This window comes from Piliocolobus tephrosceles, chromosome 13, assembly GCF_002776525.5.
Source record: "Piliocolobus tephrosceles isolate RC106 chromosome 13, ASM277652v3, whole genome shotgun sequence".
NCBI lineage: Eukaryota > Metazoa > Chordata > Mammalia > Primates > Cercopithecidae > Piliocolobus > Piliocolobus tephrosceles.
In genome coordinates this window covers 93,754,071-93,776,659 of record NC_045446.1, presented here as the reverse complement: position 1 = coordinate 93,776,659, position 22,589 = coordinate 93,754,071, and the positions used below count along the sequence as shown (strand labels likewise).

Sequence of the window (22,589 nt, the reverse complement as noted above, 5' to 3'; positions counted from 1 at the left end):
AAATGTAGTCATATCCATAAGGTGCCTAGCAGAGGGCTGAATTAAAGCAGAGACTCAGTGCTGCTGCTTGCATCCTGTCCCTCTCTGCCTTCTCACACATCACAATCCCTTCCTGCTAATTGTACCTCTTTAGTCCTCTGTGTTAGACAAATATCTTCCCATTATCACAAGCAGCAGATTTGGCCCTCTGCATCAGCTCTGTCCACAAGCCCAGGAATGCACAGGCCAGCATCAGCAAGGTGACACTTGTAATGGATGATTGCTGCACTTCTTAATCCATTTATGTAATCCTTTCTGCTTTGCTTGCAGTTATTTTCAGGGCTTTAGCAGCAATAAAATGGTTCCTTTCCCAAGACAGAGTTCATTCAATTTAAATCTGGATTGATTATAGCTAAAGTTATGACATGTCTTTACAAAGGAAAAAAACAGCAATGAATTATGCACAATGATTATTTGGCATTTATTTAGTTCCCACAGTATCCTGGGCTCAGTGTATAACAACTGGGGATAAATCCCTGCCCTTGAGAATCAAAGCACCATTGTAGATATAAAAAGACAAACAGGGATGTGGTTAGTGGACTCATGGTCCACACTTACTCCTGCAGTTTTCCTTAGATGCATTCTACTGGCACTGTCCTTGACTTTTGACCTCTATTCCCAAAGGCTTTTTTTTTCTTCCTTCTCCTTAAGCTGTTTTGGTTTAAGCCTAAGACATTTCCCAGGGCTAGAGTTTAGAATGAACGTGGTGATATCTGCCTAACATTTATGGGATTCCTCCTGTGGTGGCCTGGTGCACACAAGGGCGTGCATTGGGAAATGGTGGTGGGTCCTGTGCAGACAAAAGGACTTGCTTCTAACTGGGTTCTTATGGGAAGATACTCATGTATGTATGCACCAATAAGAGGATTTGGCTGCTAAATGGATGGATAATTGGATGGACTTTGAGAACATGAAATCAAATCTAATTTACATAACACAATAATACAAATTGAATTCAAGTAACTATTTATGACTTAGATTTGAGAATATTGCCGTGCTTTTAGTTCATAGAAGTCCCACTAACCATATCCCTTGATAATCATTTATATAGAGTAATGTCCCAAAAAGAAAAATAAAGAGGGAAAAGACATAATATATTTTTAAATTTTTTCCATTTGACTTTAAAGGAAAAGAATGTGAGAGGGGGAGATTCAAATGAATCAAGATTAATAAGAATAGCTGGCATTGAGTGCCAGGCATGTTACATTCAATTCTTCAAATGATTACATGTTATAGATAAGAAAGCAGAAGTTCAGAGCCTTTAAATAACTTTCCAACTAAAAGGCAACATAGCCATGATGTGATTGAAGGCAGTTGTAACTTTACTGCAGCTCCCCAGCACTTAACCACTATGCTATACTGCCATCTAGGACCCAATGCACAAATATGCACCATATTCACGAAAAAAAATTGTTTTCTCTAACATGTTGATTAACTTTGAAGTTAAAAATAAAGCTAAAACCCTTTTCTTTATTACATTTACGTGTGAAATTTCACTTCCAGGTAAATATAATACAGTGGCTGTCCCTAATGTGTCTTAGATATAATTCAAATTATATTTAAGTGATGGCTTAGAGTCAGGATTTATTTAGAATGAAGAAGAAATTTATTTTGTCTTTTTGAAGACAAAGGCAATTATTTTAATTTGCCAAATGTTTCATTTTCTTTCCTCTGAACTTTTTTTGCATAAAAAAGATGCAAGGAAATTTGAACCAAGACATGAATTTTAGCCAAGGTTTTTGTTTTGTTTTGTTGTTGTTATTTTGGAAGGGTAGATGGGATCAAGAGAGAAAGTAGGTGTTTTACTTTAGGTTCCCAGTAATTGAGAGCCTGAGGATGGATTGAATCCCAGGGTTAAGGTTTTCCTCACAGAATCTTCCCACTCTATTCCCAAAAACACATGCTGGGCAATTGTGCTTACAGTTGTGTTTGCTTACCCAATGTGTGTATTTGCTTCCAGTTGACCTGGATAGGCTCAACGATGATGCCAAGCGTTACAGTTGCACTCCCAGGAATTACTCGGTCAATATAAGAGAAGAGCTGAAGCTGGCCAATGTGGTCTTCTTTCCACGTTGCCTCCTCGTGCAGCGCTGTGGAGGAAATTGTGGCTGTGGAACTGTCAACTGGAGGTCCTGCACATGCAATTCAGGGAAAACCGTGAAAAAGTATCATGAGGTATGTCATTCTCAGATTTCTTGTTGCAATGCTTAATCTACAGGATTCAGGAAGACAGGGGCATTGCATACAGTTGTTCAGGTTGCTCACTGCACAAGGGCACCCAGCCAGGGTTTGATTAGGAGCAGAAATTCTACCCGCATTAGGTTTGCCAAGCCAAGTGCCCTGATGACAGGTTAATCCCATCCTGATGAAGTCACTGTTTATTCTAATTTGAACAATACACCATGTGGATCAACAACAACCTTGTTAGAATATATAATCAAATATGTGATATAGTAACTTTAGAATACTTACTTGACCTCCTTGCAGAAAGACAGAAAAGAAAAAGAAATACGATGTTATTCATTTACAGGATATGACTGCAATATCTAATAAGCAAAACCTTAATTCAATTATGTCATTTAATAAGTTTGGCACAATAAAGATAGCAAAATATAAATTGTCAAAGATCTTTTTATTTTTTAAATATGAAGTATGTTTCAACTGGAAATGCTCTGTTTATTCTAACTATTATTAAGTGCTACTCAGGGAATCAGCTCTTGGATTATGCAAAAATAAACAAAAGTAAATATAAGAATATAGGAGGAACAAAAACCTAAAGAGCGCAATAACCTTAATAATAGTAATAATGGCATTTATTGCTTGACAAACACTATTGTAAGTAATCATTAGCTCATTTAGCACCCCATCAATAGTATTGTAAAAATGTTACTATTTTTATTCTTTTTTTATAGGTGAGTAAACTGAGCCCTAGGAGGATCAGTAAGTTGGCCAGCATGGCCTTGTCAGTAAATCACAGAGCCAGGACTCCAGCTCCAATCCACCAGTTCCAGGGTCTATGTTTTTTCTTATCATTAGAAATATATAGCACTTTACAGTATAAAATATAGGCCGGGTGCAGTGGCTCACGCCTGTAATCCTAACACTTTGGGAGGCCGAAGTGGGTGGATCACCTGAGGTCAGGAGTTCAAGACCAGACTGGCCAACACGGCGAAACCCCATTCTCTACTAAAAATACAAAAATTAGCCAGGCATGGTGGCAGACACCTGTAATCCCAGCTGCTCAGGAGGCTGAGGCAGGAGAATCACTTGAACCCAGGAAGCAGAGGTTGCAGTGTGCTGAGATTGTGCCACTGCACTCCAGTCTGGGTGAAAGAGAGAAATATCTCAAAAAAAAAATTATAAATATATACATATAAATATATATTTATATATGGAGAGAGAGAGTAGACTGAAGAGGAGTTAGAGCTGTTCTATGACATATGTGGCAGCTCTAATTACTTTATTATTGTGGGAACACATGCAAGTCACTAAAGTTTAGACTCAGTTTTCACATATGTGAAATGGGACTGAGAAATTAATATATCAGATAAGCCCTTCCAGAGTTGCTCTTAGGGCCAAATAAAATAATGCATATGAAATATATTTTGCAAGATGTTAAACATCATGCAGAAATATGTTTTAAAATATAAGCTAAAATATGAAGCAAACATTATTGTTAGGAATTATTGTTTGAGTTGCTCTCCATCAGTGTCCACAGCAATCCCATTACTGGGTATATACCCAAAGGATTATAAATCGTTCCGCTATAAAGGCACATGCACACATATGTTTATTGTAGCAGTATTCACACTATTCACAATAGCAAAGAGTTGGAACCAACCCAAATGTCCATCAATGATAGACTGGATAAAGAAAATGTGGCACATATACACCGTGGAATACTTGGCAGCCATATAAAAGGATGAGTTCATGTCCTTTGCAGAGACACAGATGAAGTTGGAAACCATCATTCTCAGCAAACTAACACGGGAACAGAGAACCAAACACCACATGTTCTCACTCATAAGTGAGAGTTGAACACAGGGACACAGGGAAGGGAACATCACACAGCGGGAGCTGTTGGTGAGTTGGGGGTTGGGGGAGAAACATCTAAGGTAGGTGACAGGTTGATGGGTGCAGCAAACCGCCATGGCACGTGTATACCTATGTAACAAGCCTGCACGTTCTGCACATGTATCCCCCAACTTAAAGTACAATAATAATTTTTAAAAAGTGTCCACCACAACAAAGGAATGGGTAGTTCTCTCTAAACAACATCTCCAGCTTTGTAAAACTGTTTCTTGGAGGTTTTTCTGGTATTGTTGTTGTTTTGGTTTTGATTTTTGATAAGTTAGGTGGTAACTTCTGGATTAAACAAAAATTAGTATGTAATAATTGATATTTTCAACTCAGAAAATGTAGGAAATTGTGCCACCATGACCGTACTTACGTCAGACAGGGAACCATTATTTCAGACCTACATGGAACATATTTTCTTAGTCATAAGAATTGCTTACTCCACCCCACTGTTTTCAAAGGAAAAAAAATGTTCTCATATCTAGAGAATGCTATCATCTGTGTTCATTGTGTTTTATTTTTGTATGAACTGATGAACTCGAGATTGGATGTTGTCCTTCACTTCTAAGAACCTGAATTTTATAACCTTTAGTCATACCCCGAGGATAAATGCAGAATGCAGTAATCAGGTTGTAGTTAAAATAATCTAGGAAGTGACAAGGTCTCTACCTAGTAGTAACTGTGAGGAAGAACATTCGAGGTCAGGACTTTGATGTATTTGTGGAGTGCTTTATTTTTATCTTGACTCTATGCTCAGATAGAAGTTTTAGCTTGATTTTAAAAATTACTTATTGTGGGAACAGCAGAGTGAACCATAGACCCCCAAAGACCCTTGCCTCCCAGCCACCTAATTCTGAAGAACACTGAAGGCCTGGCTACCCTCCTCCTCTTAGTTCCTTTCTTGTCTCTCCACACAATAACCATTACTTGCAAATTTCTGTTCTCAGTTAATGTGTAGAGGGGAAAACTCTTGATCTCTTTGTTCAGTAGCATGTGTGGGTTTGAAACGTTGGCATCCTTTGAAACTGTATCTAAAGCATCTCTTTAAGACATGTGTCCTAGTATTTTTACTTCTAGAACTCTGCAGAGCTCTATAAAATCACTCTGCCAAGTGCTGGACAAAAGGAAAAATAAACATCCATCACCAGCCGGTAACTGCTTACCTGGAACAAACACTTCTGTCATATGCCCCTGAGACTCCTGAAATACCTTTGAGATGTGTCACAATTATCACTGCCAGGTGCCCTGTGGGAAACAGCAAAAGGCTTGTTCCATTTCCAGAAGTGGGGGTTGCTTGAGCCTAGTCTCATTAGGGAAAAATTCTAGTCCTTTATTCTGAGTTCTGTGTCTGTATTCTTACCTCTGAGAAATGAGAAACCAGTTTCCCCAGCTCATGGTTGCAACTGATGAGATGTGAAATGAGTTTCTGTGAAAGGTGAGCACCCTTAAGGGGGTAATGAGACCTTGTCACATAACAGGCTTGTGTGATTCTCCACAAATATTTCAGTGCTCAACCTTAAGGAATTTAAATCTGGGAAACTGGAAAGCTCCTAATGAAGCTAATATCATTGGTTTTTTTCACAGGTCATATTAGTTCTCCTGTAGGGTTTTGAGCAGTTTTCACTGTGCAGTAAAATGTGACTATCTTTATTATTTCTTGCTCTCGAAAGTTTGTAGGTACCCTGTTGAAGTATTTTTCCTCTTTCTTTATAATCATTCAATGCTTCTTGGAATATACTAGATATAGCGTAGGAAAAATGCCTTTTCTTCTACCCTTCCTAGGTTCATGGCTGAGGCCACTATAACAAAAGACAGGATAACAAAGGAAAAGGATACTCATTTATTGAATATGTTTTACATGACACAGAGGCCTTGGTAAGGAAATAAAGACCCAAAAAAAGCAGTTCAACCTGATAATTTTTTACAGTAAGTTTGATAAAGTGTGGATAGTTGTGGAGAAATATGATAGGGCAGAGTATGATCTAATGGTAACGAACTGGTGAAAATTAGCAAGGCCTGTTTGTTCAGATTCTTCTTTGTTCTACCTTTGTCTTTGGAGATAAGGATTCTTAGGCCAGGAGCAGTGGCTCATGCCTGTAATCTCAGCACTTTGAGAGGCCAAGGTGGGATGATCCCTTGAGGCTACGAGTTCAAGATTGACTAGGTCAACATAGCGAGACCCCCCATCTCTACAAAAAATAAATAAATAATAAATAAATAAAGGAATTATTTTTAAGTAGCCAAGTGTGGAGGATGTGTCTGTGGTCTGAGCTACTTGGGAGGCTGAGGTAGGAGAATTGCTTGAGCTCAGGAATTCAAGGTTGCAGCAAGTCATGATCATGCAGCTGTACTCTAGCCTGTGTGACAGAGTGAGACATCATCTCAAACAAAAAGGCGGGGGGAATTCTTCTTATTCTGGGTATAACAGGGGCACCTCTCACATGAGGGTCTTATGACTTGCTACATGGGAAGGTCAGAAAATCCTAGGTTTTATGACCTCCTTCAGGATGGAGGGTGAGGGGAAGGTCAGAGTGATCTTTGTGCTTTTCCTGTTTTCTCAAATTCCTTCAGCTTAAAACATTTGGGAGTACAGTGTCCTGAACCCCATCATAGGATATAAAGGATACTTTGGGTCAAGATTTATGTTCAATGGAGGATTCCAGAAAAACATATTGTGTAGACAATTAGAAGAAACTATTATTTCAGTTCTCTTCTCTTGATACTGTATAATGAAGGAACAGGATATTCCCTAAAAATATAGTGACCTATTAAATTAATACTCACTGTTTTTCATGATTTGGTGCCCTGGCTGTATCCATTTAGTCAACAGCCAAAAACATAGGAAGCATCAGAGAGATAAAGATAGATGTTAATTTTCTCTGTTCTTCCTCTCATAATTTTGTCAGGATTCTTGACATAACCACCTGCACTATCTAATAGAACTTTAGGCAGTGATAGGAATAACCTGTATTTGCACTGCTCCATATGGTAGTCACTAGCAACATGTGGCTATTAGACACTTGAAATGTGTGTAGCACAAATAGAAACTAAATGTTTAATTTCATTTAGTTTTAACTAATAGAAATTTATATCACCACACAAGGCCATGACTACCTTATTGAATGGCATAAGCCTAGACCCATCTCTGATTCTGACACATTTATAGCATCTAGAATCATTTACATATCTGGACAAAATGAAAAAAATGACTTTTTCTTATTTTAAGGTAGAATTTTGTATTAAACATTTGCATTTTATCACAGTTTAAGAGTTAGGAGATGTATCAATAAATAGGTAAAGATTATCCTCAACTTAACGATGGTTAGATTTAGATTTTTTTTAATCTTTCAGTGGGTTTATGGGGGTTATTAGTGCATTTTCAACTTAAGGTATTTTAACATCCAGTGGGTTTACCAGGATATAGCCCCATCATAAGTCAAGGAGCATCTGTATTTATACATGAAGCATGAGGTTAGAGTAATATACCGTTGACCTTCAGACTTGAGGTAAAAAGAATAGTACTTTGTTTTTACATGTTTGAAACATCTGTTATTGAAAAAAAAATTACCTAAATTTTCAAATTGAGACCAAAGGAACAGAAAATAAATTTTGTGCAAGGAGTTTTCATTCTCTAGCAATAGGGAGGGAGTTTTTGGGTCATGATTATACCCAACCATAACAAAAGTCAAGAAAATCTCTTTTCTATTTTTTTTTGGAAACCACATAGCTAGAACTTGTGGAGTCTCTCTGCCTCTTGTCCTTTCTCCACCTTTGAGTGAGGCCTCATGATCTGTGGTGTCTTCCTACCAAGAGAGGGCAATAGAGCAGAAAAATTGCAGGACTAGAAAAGATGTGGATTCCGGTTCCAGCTTTGCCATGTGGAGGGGCAACTGAGGACCAGCCACTTAAAACTTCCAGGGCCTCAGGTTTCCTCACTCAATCCCCATAATAACCTACAATTTTGAGTTCCCAGGCAAACCTGAAATTACATCATATTTATTATCTGTTGTTACCCTTTATCCTGCCCCCGAAATCTTATCTTACTGAAATTGTGTAAGGAATAAAAAGAAATTGGTGGTTGAAATGCTAGGTAAATGCAAAAAGAATAAAGATATGATCTGGAACAGTAAATGTTTATAGACTGCTTATAAAAAAGTTAATTCACTCATCTTGACAATGGCAATGATACCACCTGCGCTTCTTACCACCTGGGGATACTGGGTGAAGGAAGGCATCTGAAGACGATAAAGTACAAGACAGATGTGGGTGGAATTAAATAAGAGCCTAGTCTGGCTTTCTCGGTTCTGATTACATTTCTTCCCTGATGACTCACTTACAAGTTAGTGAACTCCTTGTTTAAGTATTACAAACTGTGCACACCCTCTCACTTCTCAATCTAGCTTCACATCAGGCCTTCCTCCCAAAGCGGCAAACTTGCCACATGAGGCAAGGTACTCCCCAAGCAGACAAGGCCCATCTGTGTCATGAATGATACCCAATGCTAATGCCATTCTCTGAAATGTAGTGCTCAGCCAGGCTTTCCATTATGTTTTCCGCAATGGGTAGGCTGAACATGTAGTCATTAATCCTCTAACGTGCTGTCAAAATCATTTAACTATTTAGTTCTGTAAAGTTAAAACTGCAACTGAGTACACCTCATAGTAACCCTAGAGTCTCACAGAAAGCGTCTGTTTGAAGTAAGTGTGCACAGATGCCATGATTGCATTTTCAAAATTCATGAGCATGTTATAAACCCCACTATAACCCAGCTTTTTGTCACCTTCAAGCTTAACTTCTTAGTATAATAGTGTTGAGCTGTTTGTCATTTATGTCTTTTTATCTGAGTACTATGTCTTGGGACTTGATATCCATCCTTCTGTTACAGTGCCAGCCACTGCTGTGATTATTGCCTGCAGGTTGAGTAATTACTCAGGGAGAAAATAATATGTTATCCCTTCTCAAGATATTTTTGCTTGTAGTCACTTAGATTTCAGAATAATTCACTAGCATCCCTTAAAAATATTGACTTTGTGTACATTTTTTATAAAGGCTATAAGCATGAAAGAGGTCAAAAGAGAAGCTTTTTTTTTTCCTTAAGAAACTGTGTGTGCTGAATACAGCCTGCTTTAGAAATCAGGAAGCGGCCGGGCGCAGTGGCTCATGCTCTGTAATCCCAGCATTTTGGGAGACTGAGGCAGGTGGATCACCTGAGGTCAGGAGTTCAAGACCAGCCTGGTCAACATGGCGAAACCCCATCTCTACTATAAATACAAAAATTAGCCGGCCATGGTGGCACGTGCCTGTAATCCCGGCTACTTGGGAGGCTGAGGCAGGAGAATCACTTGAACCTGGGAGGTGGAGAGTGCAGTGAGCCGGGATCACACCATTGCACTCTAGCCTGGGCAAGAAGAGTGAAACTCCATCTCAAAAAAAAAAAAAAAGAAAAAGGAAGAATCTTAAACTCTTAACGATTTGGGTTTATATAATGCATTTGTCCTGAAATATGTACTTGTGTTCCTGTGTCAGCCATTAATTTGAGAACTGTTACAAGGCCTTAACAGCCTTTTTTTATATTCCCAATATAAAGAACCTGACTCAGGAGATAGCTTTTCTGCCTGGTATTGTTTTATTAGTATAAATAGCTTTATGGTGAAGATTTATTCAGAGGCTTATTGGCAACAAGGTGAGTAACTGTAGTTAAGTATCTTTTGTGATGAGGTAATTTGCAAATCTGAGCATCTTTGATTTTGTACGGTGGTATGAAACCCACCAATTGGCTCAGTCACACTCCATTTAGTAGACGTCAAGTTTCCCTGGCTTTGTGTGGTTTTCCATGATGGAGAGGAGTCAAGATCCCCATTTGCACCCATAGGTGTTAAGAAACAGCTGATTGCCCCCCAGTGGATTTGTTATTTCCGGTTGTGTGCTTGCAGCTGTGAATCATAGGTCAGAAAATAAGGAAGTGCTGTGTGAAGGTACCTATTAACAAGGTACCTATTCAGCAACTATAATTAATTCAGTGCTCCTTCCCTTTAAAGGTGACCAGATAACCTACAACCAGCCAGTTTGCTTTCTCAGATCAAGGCTTTTCATTTTTCTACATGCCCTCAAATCAGCCTTGCTTTCTTCCTCCTTTCAGTGCTGTGTACCTGAACCTAAGACTATTACATGATCTGAAAGCTTTGAACATCAGTGCTGTGATCATCCAGTAAGGCAGTCCAATTTGCACTTTGTTCAAATAGTGCTTTCCTGTCTTGTCTGGGAAAAAGTATCTGCCAATTCATTCTTCTCTTCTTATCAGCAAAACACACATACACCGTGCCCACGTTGCTTAATATAAAACACAGAGAAAATCCCTGAACAATCAGAAGACCAGTTAGAAAAACTGCCCAGGCACTTGCTTTCATCCCAAAGCACACACTTTTGTTTGCCATCAAATGAGAAAGCAAATCAACAGAGCTGTGATTTTACAGGGGCCAGTCATCACCAATTATTAGGCCTTGATAACAAAACAGTCTTTGAACAAGGAATATTTATCATATGCTCAGCTTCTTAGGAATAATTTCCCTCTCCTGCATCCCCTAGTTCTCAAATCTCTTTTACAGGCCAGATAGTCTTGGAAAATAGCAGCTAATTCATGTTGGAGAAGTTCTTGGCAAAGCTATGGGAATCCAAACCCCAACCCCTTCCAAGGCACCTATTGTAAGTGCAATAGAATTGCAAGGGAAGATGATAATAGAATCAACTCTCAAAACTGGCCTTTGGACTAGCTTTACCAATATCAAAATTTCTGACACTTTGTCTCCCTAAAGAACTTTCTTAGGGTATTCCTTCCTCCACCCCCTGCCAACTTTGTACTCACAAGCCTTTTGAAGTTTTGCTACAAACAGATCTCCATCTTCCATTCTGCATCAGCAGAGTGTCCTAACTTGATTGAACATTAAACGAATGCAGTGATTTATTCTCTGCCTCACTGCACCGTCTGTGGAACAGCACGGCAAAATTTCTTTCTTTTAGATGAAATTACTATCATTTAGATGAAAGGATTGTGCAGACCGTGATGCATGAGTGCAGGGGACTCTAGGCATCTAACCTTCACCTAGGACAAAAGTTCAGACAAAGCATCACAGGTCTCCCTGCCCGTTCACATGGAGAACCAGACACACCCTTGAGACACAAAAGTAAAGTGAAGGCATGTTAGAGAGGCCTCAAGTCAGAATATGCTAGGAGCCTAAATGTCCTGATCCCAGGTCCTGGTCCCAGGTCCAAGTCGGGGGAAGACCCTGGACAAGGTACTTATCCTCCTTTAGAATCTCAGTATAAAGTGGACATAATGATACCTTTTCCACTACGTGAAAGACTTGTCTGAGGGTAAAAAGAAAAAAAATAATGCCTGTGCAAATTATCAAAAACTGTAAAATGCTACAGAATTGTTTGATGGTGCCATGACCAAGTTTAGAATCTAAAAGGAAAATAGGACAAAATCAAAAATAAAGGCTAACAGGGATCTAAGAACATAAAGTAAAGAATATATTAATCTGAACATGTAGTATATTAGAAAACAAGTATGGAATTTTACCAAGTATATGTCTATTTAATAGCTAATGTTTCACTAAATGAAGGCCACTGAAGGAAAGAAGGGTTGGCTTCTATTTAAAGTACTAATTTAAGAAATTATGTTTAAACTTAGAAATTTAAAAATTAATGATATACTTATTGATTTATGAAATGCTGTATTGATACACAGGTATTAATATACAATGATTTTAGTGGAACCTGATTTGTTTTAAATTGTAAAGGATATTATGTTAACAAATATATAAAAACATAAAACAGATTTTACTTATTTATGGCCACTAATGACCTTCATCAGGGCAACATGTGTTTTTTTTGTTTGTTTTTTTAATACTTAAGTTTTGGGATGCATGTGCAGAACATGCAGGTTTGTTACATAGGTATACACATACCATGGTGGTTTGCTACACCCATCAACCAGTCATCTACATTAGGTATTTCTCCTAATGCTATCCCTTCCCCAGTCCTGCACCCCTCAACAGGCCCTGGTGTGTGATGTTCCCCTCCCTGTGGCCATGTGTTCTCATTGTTCAACTCCCACTTACAAGTGAGAACATGTGGTGTTTGGTTTTCTGTTCCTGTGTCAGTTTGCTGGGAATGATAATTTCCAGCTTTATCTATGTCTCTGCAAAGGACATAAACTCATGCTTTTTATGGCTGCATAGTATTTCATGGTGTATATATGTCACATTTTCTTTATCCAATCTATCATTGATGGGCGTTTGGGTTGGTTCCAAGTCTTTGCTACTGTGAACAGTGCCACAGTAAACGTATGTGTGCATGTGTCTTTATAGCAGAATGATTTATATTCCTTTGAGTATATACCCAGTAATGGGATTGCTGGGTCAAATGGTATTTCTGGTTCTAGATCCTTGAGGAATCACCAAACTGTCTTCCACAATGGTTGAACTAATTTACACTCCCACCAGCAGTGGAAAGGCATTCCTATTTCTCCACATCGTCTCCAGTATCTGTTGTTTCCTGACCTTTTAGTGATCACCATTCTAACTAGCATGAGATGATATGTCACTGTGGTTTTGCTTTGCATTTCTCTAATGACCAGTGATGATGAGGTTTTTTTCATGTGTTTCTTGGCTGCATAAATGTCTTCTTTTGAGAAGTGTCTGCTCATATCCTTTGCCCACATTTTGATGGGGTTGTTTTTTTCCTGTAAATTTAAGTTCTTTGTAGATTCTGGATATTAGCCCTTGGCCAGAAGGACAGACTGCAAAAATTTTCTCCCATTCTGCAGGTTACCTGTTCACTCTGATGATAGTTTCTTTTGCTGTGCAGAGGCTCTTTAATCAGGTCCCATTTGTCTATTTTGACTTTTGTTGCCATTGCTTTTGATGTTTTAGTCATGAAGTCTTTGCCTATTCCTATGTCCTGAATTGTATTGCCTAGGTTTTTTTTCTGGGTTTTTATGGTTTTAGGTCTTACATTTAAGTCTTTAATTCATCTTGAGTTAACTTTTGTATAAGGTGTAAGGAAGGGATACAGTTTCAGCTTTCTGCATACAGCTAGCCAGTTTTCCCAACACCAGTTATTAAATAGGGGATCCTTTTTCCATTGCTTGTTTTTGTCAGGTTTGTCAAAGATCAGATGGATGTAGGTGTGTGGTGTTATTTCTGAGGCCTCTGTTCTGTTCCATTGGTCTATATATCTGTTTTGGTACCAGTACCATGCAGTTTTGATTACTGTAGCCTTATAGTATACTTTTAAGTCAGGTAGCATGATGCCTCCAGCTTTGTTCTTTTTGCTTAGGATTGTCTTGGCTATGTGGGCTCTTTTTGGTTCCATATGAAATTTAAAGTAGCTTTTTCCAATTCTTTGAAGAAAGTCAATGGTAGCTTGATGAGGGTAACACTGAATTTACAAATTACTTTGGGCAGTATGGCCATTTTCATGATTCTTACTATCCATGAGCATGGAATGTTTTTTCATTTGTTTGTGTCCTCTCTTATTTCCTTCAGCAGTGGTTTGTAGTTCTCCTTGAAGAGTTCCTGCACATCCCTTGTAAGTTTTATTCCTAGGTATTTTATTCTCTTTGTAGCAGTCGTGAATGAGAGTTCACTCATGATTTGGCTCTCTGTTTGTCTATTATTGGTATATAGGAATGCTTGTGATTTTTTGCACTTTGATTTTGTATCCTGAGACTTTGCTGAAGTTGCTTATCAGCTTAATGAGTTTTTGGGTTGAGACAATGGGGTTTTCTAAATATACAATCATGTCATCTGCAAACAGAGACAATTTGACTTCCTCTATTCCTATTTGAATACGCTTTATTTCTTTCTCTTGCCTGATTGCCCTGGCCGGAACTTCCAATACTATGTTGAATAGGAGTGGGGAAAGAGGGCATCCTTGCCTTGTGCCAGTTTTCAAAGGGAATGCTTCCAGTTTTTGCCCATTCAGTATGATATTGGTTGTGGGTTTGTCAGAAATAGCTCTTATTATTTTGAGATACGTTCCATCGATACCTAGTTTATGGAGAGTTTTTAGCATGAAGGGCTGTTGAATTTTGACAAAGGCCTTTTCTGCATCTATTGAGATAACCATGTGGTTTTTGTCATTGATTCTATTTATGTGACGGATTACATTTATTGATCCGCGTATTTTGAACCAGCCTTGCATCTCAGGGATGAAGCCAACTTGATCATGGTAGATAAATTTTTTGATATGCTGCTGGATTTTATTTGCCAGTATTTTATTGAGGATTTTCACATCGATGTTCATCAGGGATATTGGCCTGAAATTTTCTTTTTTTTGTTGTGTCTCTGCCAGGTTTTGGTATCAGGATGATGCTGGCCTCATAAAATGAGTTAGGGAGGATTCCCTCTTTTTCTGTTGTCTGGAATAGTTTCAAAAGGAATGGCAGCAGCTCCTCTTTATACCTCAGGTAGAATTCAGCTGTGAATCTGTCTGGTCCTGGACGTTTTTGGTTGGTAGGCTGTCAATTACTGCCTCAATTTTAGAACTTGTTATTGGTCTATTCAGGGATTTGACTTCTTCCTGGTTTAGTCTTGAGAGGGTGTATGTGTGTTAGGAGCCAAAAAGGCCAAAGCGATCGTGACCAACTAAGCATTCCACTGGAGGCTACTTGATCAAACAGCAAACTGTTTATCATAAATACAGAATGTGGGCAAACTTACTTCTGTGCCTGTCCTAGAAGGTTTACTGAGGGCCATCACTCCCTGGCACTGGCTCCTTGAGGTTATCTGCTGGGACATCTAGAGCCTATTGTTTGTGGAATGCAGTCTTGCACACCTACTCTGGACCCAGCAGCTGACCTCTTCTTCTACCCCACCTTCTTGCTATCTCTTTTGCCTAATAAATACAGAGGGCTGTGTAAAGCTCAGGGCCCTTGTCCACTAGAGGCAAGGTGCCCCCGACCCCTACTTCCAAACATATTCTTTTGTATTTGTCTTTTATTCCTGCATTTGCCCCCTTTTGTTCAGTCCCCCAAGGTCTATACAGTTGACATATGTGTCTAGGAATTTATCCATTTCTTCTAGATTTTCTAGTTCATTTGCATAGAGATGTTTATAGTGTTCTCTGATGATGGTTTGTATTACTATGGAATCAGTGGTGATATCCCCTTTTTCATTCTTTATTGCATCTATTTGATTCTTGTCTCTTTCCTTCTTTATTAGTCTGGCTAGCAGTATATCTATTTTGTTGATCTTTTCAAAAAACCAGCTCCTGGATTCACTGATTTCTTTAAAGGGTTTTTTGTGTCTCTATCTCCTTCAGTTCTGCTCTGATCTTAGTAATTTCTTATCTTCTGCTAGCTTTTGAATGTGTTTGCTCTTGCTTCTCTAGTTCTTTTAATTGTGATGTTAGGTTGTTGATTTTAGGTATTTCCTGCTTTCTCTTGTGGGTATCTAGTGCTATAAATTTCCCTCTACATGCTGCTTTAAATATACCCCCAGAGATTCTGGTAGGTTGTATCTTTGTTCTCGTTGGTTTCAAAGAACATCTTTATTTTTGCCTTCATTTTGTTATTTACCCAGTAGTCATTCAGGAGCAGGTTGTTCTGTTTCCATTAGTTTGCAGTTTTGAGTGAGTTTCTTAATTCTGAGTTCTAGATTGATTGCACTGTAGTCTGAGAGACTGTTTGTTGTGATTTCCATTCTTTTGCATTTGCTGAGAAGTGTTTTACTTACAATTATGTGGTCAATTTTAAAATAAGTGTGATGTGGTACTGAGAAGAATATATATTCTGTTGATTTGGGGTGGAAAGTTCTGTAGATATCTATTAGGTCCGCTTGGTTCACAGATGAGTTCACCTCCTGGATATCCTTGTTAATTTTCTGTCTCATTGATCTGCCTAATATTGACAGTGGGGTGTTAAAATGTCTGTTTATTATTTAGACTGTCACTATTATTGTGTGGGAGTCTAAGTCTCTTTGTAGGTCTCTAAGAACTTGCTTTATGAACCTGGGTACTCCTGTATTGGGTGCATGTATATTTAGGATAGTTAGCTCTTCATGTTGCATTGATCCCTTTACAATTATGTAATGGCCTTCTTTGTCTCTTTTGATCTTTTTCGGTTTAAAGTCTGTTTTATCAGAGACTAGGATTGCAACCCCAGCTTTTTTTGTTGTTTGCTTTCCATTTACTTGGTAAATCTTGCTCCATCCCTTTATTTTGAGCCTATGTGTGTCTTTGCATGTGAGATGGGTCTTCTGAATATAGCACACTGATGGATCTTGACTTTTTATCCAATTTGCCAGTCTCTGTCTTTTAATTGGGGAATTTAGCCTATTTACATTTAAGGTTAATGTTGTGTGTGAATTTGATCCTGCCATTATGATGCTAGCTGGTTATTTTGCCTGTTACGTGATACAGTTTCTTCATAGCATCAATGGTCTTTATAATTTGGGATGTTTTTGCAGTGGATGGTACCAGTTGTTCCTTTCCATGTTTAGTGCTTCCTTCAGGGGCTCTTGTAAGGCAGGCCTGGTGGTGACAAAATCTGTCAGCATTTGCTTCTCTGTAAAGGATTTTATTTCTCCTTTGCTTATGAAGCTTAGTTTGGCTGGATATGAAATTCTGGGTTGAAAATTCTTTTCAAGAATGTGGAATATTGGCCCCCACTCTCTTCTGGCTTGTAGGGTTTCTGCCAAGAGATCTGCTGTTAGTCTGATGAGCTTCCCTTTGTGGGTAACCTGACCTTTCTCTCTGGCTGCCCTTAACATTTTTTCCTTCATTTCAACTTTGGTGAATCTCATAATTATGTGTCTTGGGGTTGCTCTTCTCGAGGAGTATCTTTGTGGTGGTTTCTGTATTTCCTGAATTTGAATGTTGGCCTGCCTTGCTAGATTGGGGAAATTCTCCTGGATAATATCCTGAAGAGTGCTTCCCAACTTGGTCCATTCTCCCCGTCACTTTGAGGTACACCAATGAAACGTAGATTTGGTCTTTTCACATAGTCCCATATTTCTTGGAGGCTTTGTTTGTTTCTTTTCACTCTTTTTTCTGTAATCTTGTCTTCTCGCTTTGTTTCTTTAATTTGATCTTTAATCACTGATATCCTTTCTTCTGCTTGATCAATTTGGCTATTGAAGCTTGTATATGCTTCACGAAGTTCTTGTCCTGCGTTTTTCAGCTCCATCAGGTCATTTGTGTTCTTCTCTACACTGATTATTCTAGTTAGCAATTCATCTAACCTTTTTTCAAGATTCTTAGCTTCTTGTGTTGGATTAGAACATGCTCCTTTAGCTCGGAGGAGTTTGTTATTACCCACCTTCTGAAGGCTACTTCTGTCAATTCCTCAAATTCATTCTCAATCTGGTTTTGTTCCCTTGCTGACAAGGAGTTGTGATCCTTTGGTTGAGAAGAGGCATTCTAGTTTTTGGAATTTTCAGCGTTTCTGCGCTGGTTTCTCCCCATCTTTGTGGGTTTATTTACCTTTGGTCTTTGATGTTGTTGACCTTCAGATGGGGTCTCTGAGTGGACGTCCTTTTTGTTGATGTTGATACTATTCCTTTCTGTTTGATAATTTTCCTTCTAACAGGCCCCTCTGAAGCAGGTCTGCTGGAGTTTGCTGGAGCTCCACTCTAGACCCTGTTTACCCAGGTATCACCAGCAGAGGCTGCTGAAAAGCAAAGATTGCTGCCTGTTCCTTCCTCTGGAAGCTTTGTCCCAGAGGGGCACCCACCAGATGCCAGCCACAGCTCTCCTGAATGAAGTGTCTATTGGCCCCTACTGGGAGATGTCTCCCAGTCAGGATAAACGGGGGTCAGGGACCCACTTGAGGAAGCAGCCTGTCCCTTACCAGAGCTCGAATGCTGTGCTGGGAGATCTGCTGCACTGGGAGATCTGCTGCTCTCATCAGAGCCGCCAGGCAGGAACATTTAAGTCTGCTGAAGCTGCGCCTACAGCCACCCCTTCCCCCAGGTTCTCTGTCCCAGGGACATGGGAGTTTTATCTCTAAGTCCCTGACTGGGGCTGCTGCCTTTCAGAAATGACCTACCCAGAGAGGAGGAATCTAGAGAGGCAGTTTGGCCACAGCCGCCTTGCTGGGCTGTGGTGGGCTCCGCCCCATTCAAATTTCCCAGCAGCTTTGTTTACACAAAACTGTGAGGGTAAAACCGCCTACTCAAGTCTCAGCAATGGTGGACGCCCTTCCCCTCACCAAGCTTGGAGTATCCCAGGTCACTCTTAGACTGCTGTGCTGGCAGGAGAATTTCAAGCCAGTGGATCTTAGCTAGCTGGGCTCCACGGGGGTAGGACCTGCAGAGCTAGACCACTTGGATCCGTGACTTCAGGCCCTTTCCAGGGGAGTGAATGGTTCTGTCTTCCTGGCATTCCAGGTACCACTGGGGTGTGAAAAATAAACTGCTGCAGATAGCTCGGTGTCTGCCCAAACAGCCGCCCAGTTTTGTGCTTGAAACCCAGGGCCCTGGTGGCATAGGCACTGGAGGAAATATCCTGGTTTGCCAGTTGCAAAGATCATGGGAAAAGTGCAGTATCTGGACTAGAGTGCACCATTCCTCCTGGTACAGTCTCTCATGGCTTCCCTTGGCTGGGGGAGATCCCCCAACCCCTTGCCCTTCCCAGGTGAGATGACACCCCACCCTGCTTCAGCTCACCTTCCATGGGGTGTACCCAATGTCTAACCAGCCCAATGAGATGAACTAGGTACCTCAGTTAGAAATGCAGAAATTACCCACCTTCTGCATTGATCTTGCTGGGAATTGTAGACCAGAGCTGTTTCCTATTCAACCATCTTGCCAGCAACTCCAGGGCAACATGTTTTACTTCAACCAAAGATTTAGATATACCAGCATATTGTATTCATGATTTTATTCATTTTCCTCTCCACGCTAATAATATGCTCAAGAATTGTATTCATCTATAACGCATGCCTTGGTCAGAAGGATCTTTATGATAATATTTGGAACCACACGTGGCCCAAAGCAGGCCCTTAGAAAGCTATTAATAAATACCTGCTAAGACACATGAAATCATCTGGGTACTTCAGATAGGTAATGCTAGGCATTACTCTGGGATCAATTGATTCCTCCACTTCAGGGAGTCAATTATTTGTAAAAATGTGTACATTCTAATAGCAATGGGTGCATTCTAATAGCAAGCCCATAGCTTCTGTTGGGTTCTCAAAGGGCTAAGAACTAGCTGTCAAAAAGGTAATAAGTAAGTGGCATCTGACTGAGTTGAACTCCAAAGGCTTTCTAACAGGAGATGTGCTTCTTGTCCTAGGTATTACAGTTTGAGCCTGGCCACATCAAGAGGAAGGGCAGAGCTAAGGCCATGGCTCTGGTTGACATCCAGTTGGATCACCATGAACGATGCGATTGTATCTGCAGCTCAAGGCCACCTCGATAAGAGAATGTGCACATCCTTACATTAAGCCTGAAAGAACCTTTAGTTTAAGGAGGGTGAGATAAGAGACCCTTTTCCTACCAGCAACCAAACTTACTACTAGCCTGCAATGTAATGAACACAAGTGGTTGCTGAGTCTCAGCCTTGCTTTGTTAATGCCATGGCAAGTAGAAAGGTATATCATCAACTTCTATACCTAAGAATATAGGATTGCATTTAATAATAGTGTTTGAAGTTATATATACACACACACGCACAGAAACATATTCATGTCTATGTGTATATAGATCAAATGGTTTTTTCAGTATATATAACCAGGTACACCAGAGCTTACATATGTTTGAGTTAGACTCTTAAAATCCTTTGCCAAAATAAGGGATGGTCAAATATATGAAACATGTCTTTAGAAAATTTAGGAGATAAATTTATTTTTAAATTTTGGAACACAAAACAAATTTTGCCTTCTTGCTCTCTTAAAGAAGGCATCTCGTACATTAAAAATCAAAAGATGAGGCTTTCTTACATACACATCCTAGTTGATTATTAAAAAAGGAAATATATGGTTTCCAGAGAAAAGGCCAATACCTAAGCATTTTTTCCATGAGAAGCACTACATGCTTACCTATGTGGACTATAATAACCTGTCTCCAAAACCATGCCATAATAATATAAGTGCTTTAGAAATTAAATCATTGTGTTTTTTATGCATTTTGCTGAGGCATGCTTATTCATTTAACACCTATCTCAAAAACTTACTTAGAAGGTTTCTTATTATAATCCCACAAGAGACAACGTATAAGCTATAACAGAATTTTGAATTGTTTTTCTTTGCAAAACCCCTCCACAAAAGCAAACCCTTTCAAGAATGGCATGGGGATTCTGTATGAACCTTTCCAGATGGTGTTCATTGAAAGATGCGGGTAGTTGAGAACTTAAAAAGTGAACATTGAAACATCGACATAACTGGAAACTAGGTGGAATATTTGATAGGATCCATATCTAATAATGGATTCGAACTCTCCAAACTATGCCAATTAATTTAATGTATCTTGCTTTTTTGTTCCTGTCTTTTTGAAATATAGACATGGATTTATAATGGCATTTTATGTTTGGCAGGCCATCATAGATTATTTATAACCTGAAAGCTTTTGTGTATCAATAAAAAAAATCACATTTTATTAATGTAAATTTCTAATCATATACTTGCTCTGATTTCCTGTTTCTGAACCAAGTAAAATCAGTCTTAGGGGCTCTGGTTCTTAATCTGTGGAGTTTGCTTTAAGAAGCCAATTGTCAATTGTGGTAACACGAGTTTGGCCCTGCTCTCCTACTGTTTAATAGAAAACTGTTTTACATTGATTAATGGCATTTAGAGTAATTTTTTTCTCTCTGCTTCCTTCGTGTCTGTTTTAAAGGAGACTAACTCCAGGAGTAGGAAATGATTCATCATCATTCTCCAAAGCAAGAGGCTTAAGAGAGAAACACCGAAATTCAGATAGCTCAGGGACTACATTTTTCTTATTGCCTTGAAAGTTAAAAGGAAAGCAGATTTCTTCAGTGAGTTGTGGTCCTACTAACTACTACCAGTTTGGGTGACAGGGCTGGTGAAGTCCTAGTGTCAGATGAGTGACCTAAATATACTTAGATTTCTAAGTATGGTGCTCTCAGGTCCAAGTTCAACTATTCTCAAGCAGTGCAATTCTTCCCAGTTATTTGAGATGAAACATCTCTGCTTATTGAAGATGTACCTTCTAAAACTTTCCTAAAAGTCTGATGTTTTCACTTGAGGAGGGAGTGGTAAAATTAGATACTCTATTGTTCAATTCTCCAAAATCCCAGAACACAATCGGAAATAGCTCAGGCAGACACTAATAATTAAGAATGTTCTTCCTCTTCATAACTGCTTTGCAAGTTTCCTGTGAAAACATCAGCTCCCTGTACCAAAGTCAAAATGAACGTTACATCACTCTAACCTGCACAGCTCACATTGTAGCTGTAAATATAAAAAATTAGAGTGTTCTACCCAATTTTCAATAAACCTTCCAGGCTGCAATAACCAGCAAGGTTTTCAGTTAAAGTCCTATCTGCACTTTTTATTTATTAGCTGAAATGTAAGCAGGCATATTCACTCACTTTTCTTTGACTTTCCTGAGAGTTTTATTAAAACTTCTCCCTTGGTTACCTGTTATCTACTGCACTTCTAACCTGTAGCCAATAAATCTATTTGATAGCCATCAAAGGAATAAAAAGCTCACTGTACAAATTACATTTCAAAACAAACCCTAATAAATCCACATTTCCACATGGCTCATTCACCTGGAATAATGCCTTTTATTCAATGTGTTCTTATAGGGCAAAACACTTTCATAAGTAGAGTTTTTTATGTTTTTTGTCATATCGGTAACATGCAGCTTTTTCCTCTCATAGCATTTTCTATAGCAAATGTAATATGCCTCTTATCTTCATGAAAAATAAATATTGCTTTGGAACAAAACTACTCCATTATTTAGTACTCAATTGCAGTTTTAAAAGGTGTACACTGCTAAAAAAAAAAAAAGAAAAGAAAAGAAAAGAAAAAACTTCCGGCCAGGTGTGGTGGCTCACATCTGCAATCCTAGCACTTTGGGAGGCTGAGGTGAGTGGATCACAAGGAGATCGAGACCATCCTGGCCAACATGGCGGAACCCTGTCTCTACTAAAAATACAAAAATTAGCCAGTTGTGGTAGCGTGTGCCTGTAGTCCCAGCTATTCAGGAGACTGAGGCAGGAGAATCACTTGAACCAGGGAGGCAGAGGTTGCAGTGAGCCGAGATCACATCACTGCACTCCAGCTCAGGCTACAGAACGAGACTCTGTTTCAAAAAAAAAACAAAATGACAACTTTTTTTCACAAATGCATCAAACTGTTTGGAATGACAAGATTGAGTGATTTCTGAAGGCTTCATTTTATAGTGCTTGAGAGAACAACACTTTGTTCCCCAGCTACAGGCTTCTGCTTTGTCTTTGTCCTGCAGCTGCACGGTGGGGCAAGACTTGAGTTTGGTTTTGTTGCT

At 39.2% G+C, this 22,589-nt stretch overlaps 1 protein-coding gene across 2 annotated transcripts in view; it reads left to right on the top strand.

Annotated features, from left to right (window-relative positions):
* Nucleotides 1–22,030, top strand: part of PDGFD (platelet derived growth factor D) — a 248,163-nt gene extending 226,133 nt beyond the window's left edge. For both annotated transcript variants that reach the window (XM_023208138.2, XM_023208137.2), the window contains exons 6-7: nt 2,000–2,214; nt 19,414–22,030. In XM_023208138.2, coding sequence (XP_023063906.1) covers nt 2,000–2,214; nt 19,414–19,539 — 341 coding nt within the window. In that variant the 3' untranslated portion in view covers nt 19,540–22,030. The remainder of the gene's footprint in view (nt 1–1,999; nt 2,215–19,413) is intronic.
* Nucleotides 22,031–22,589: the final 559 nt, after the last annotated feature.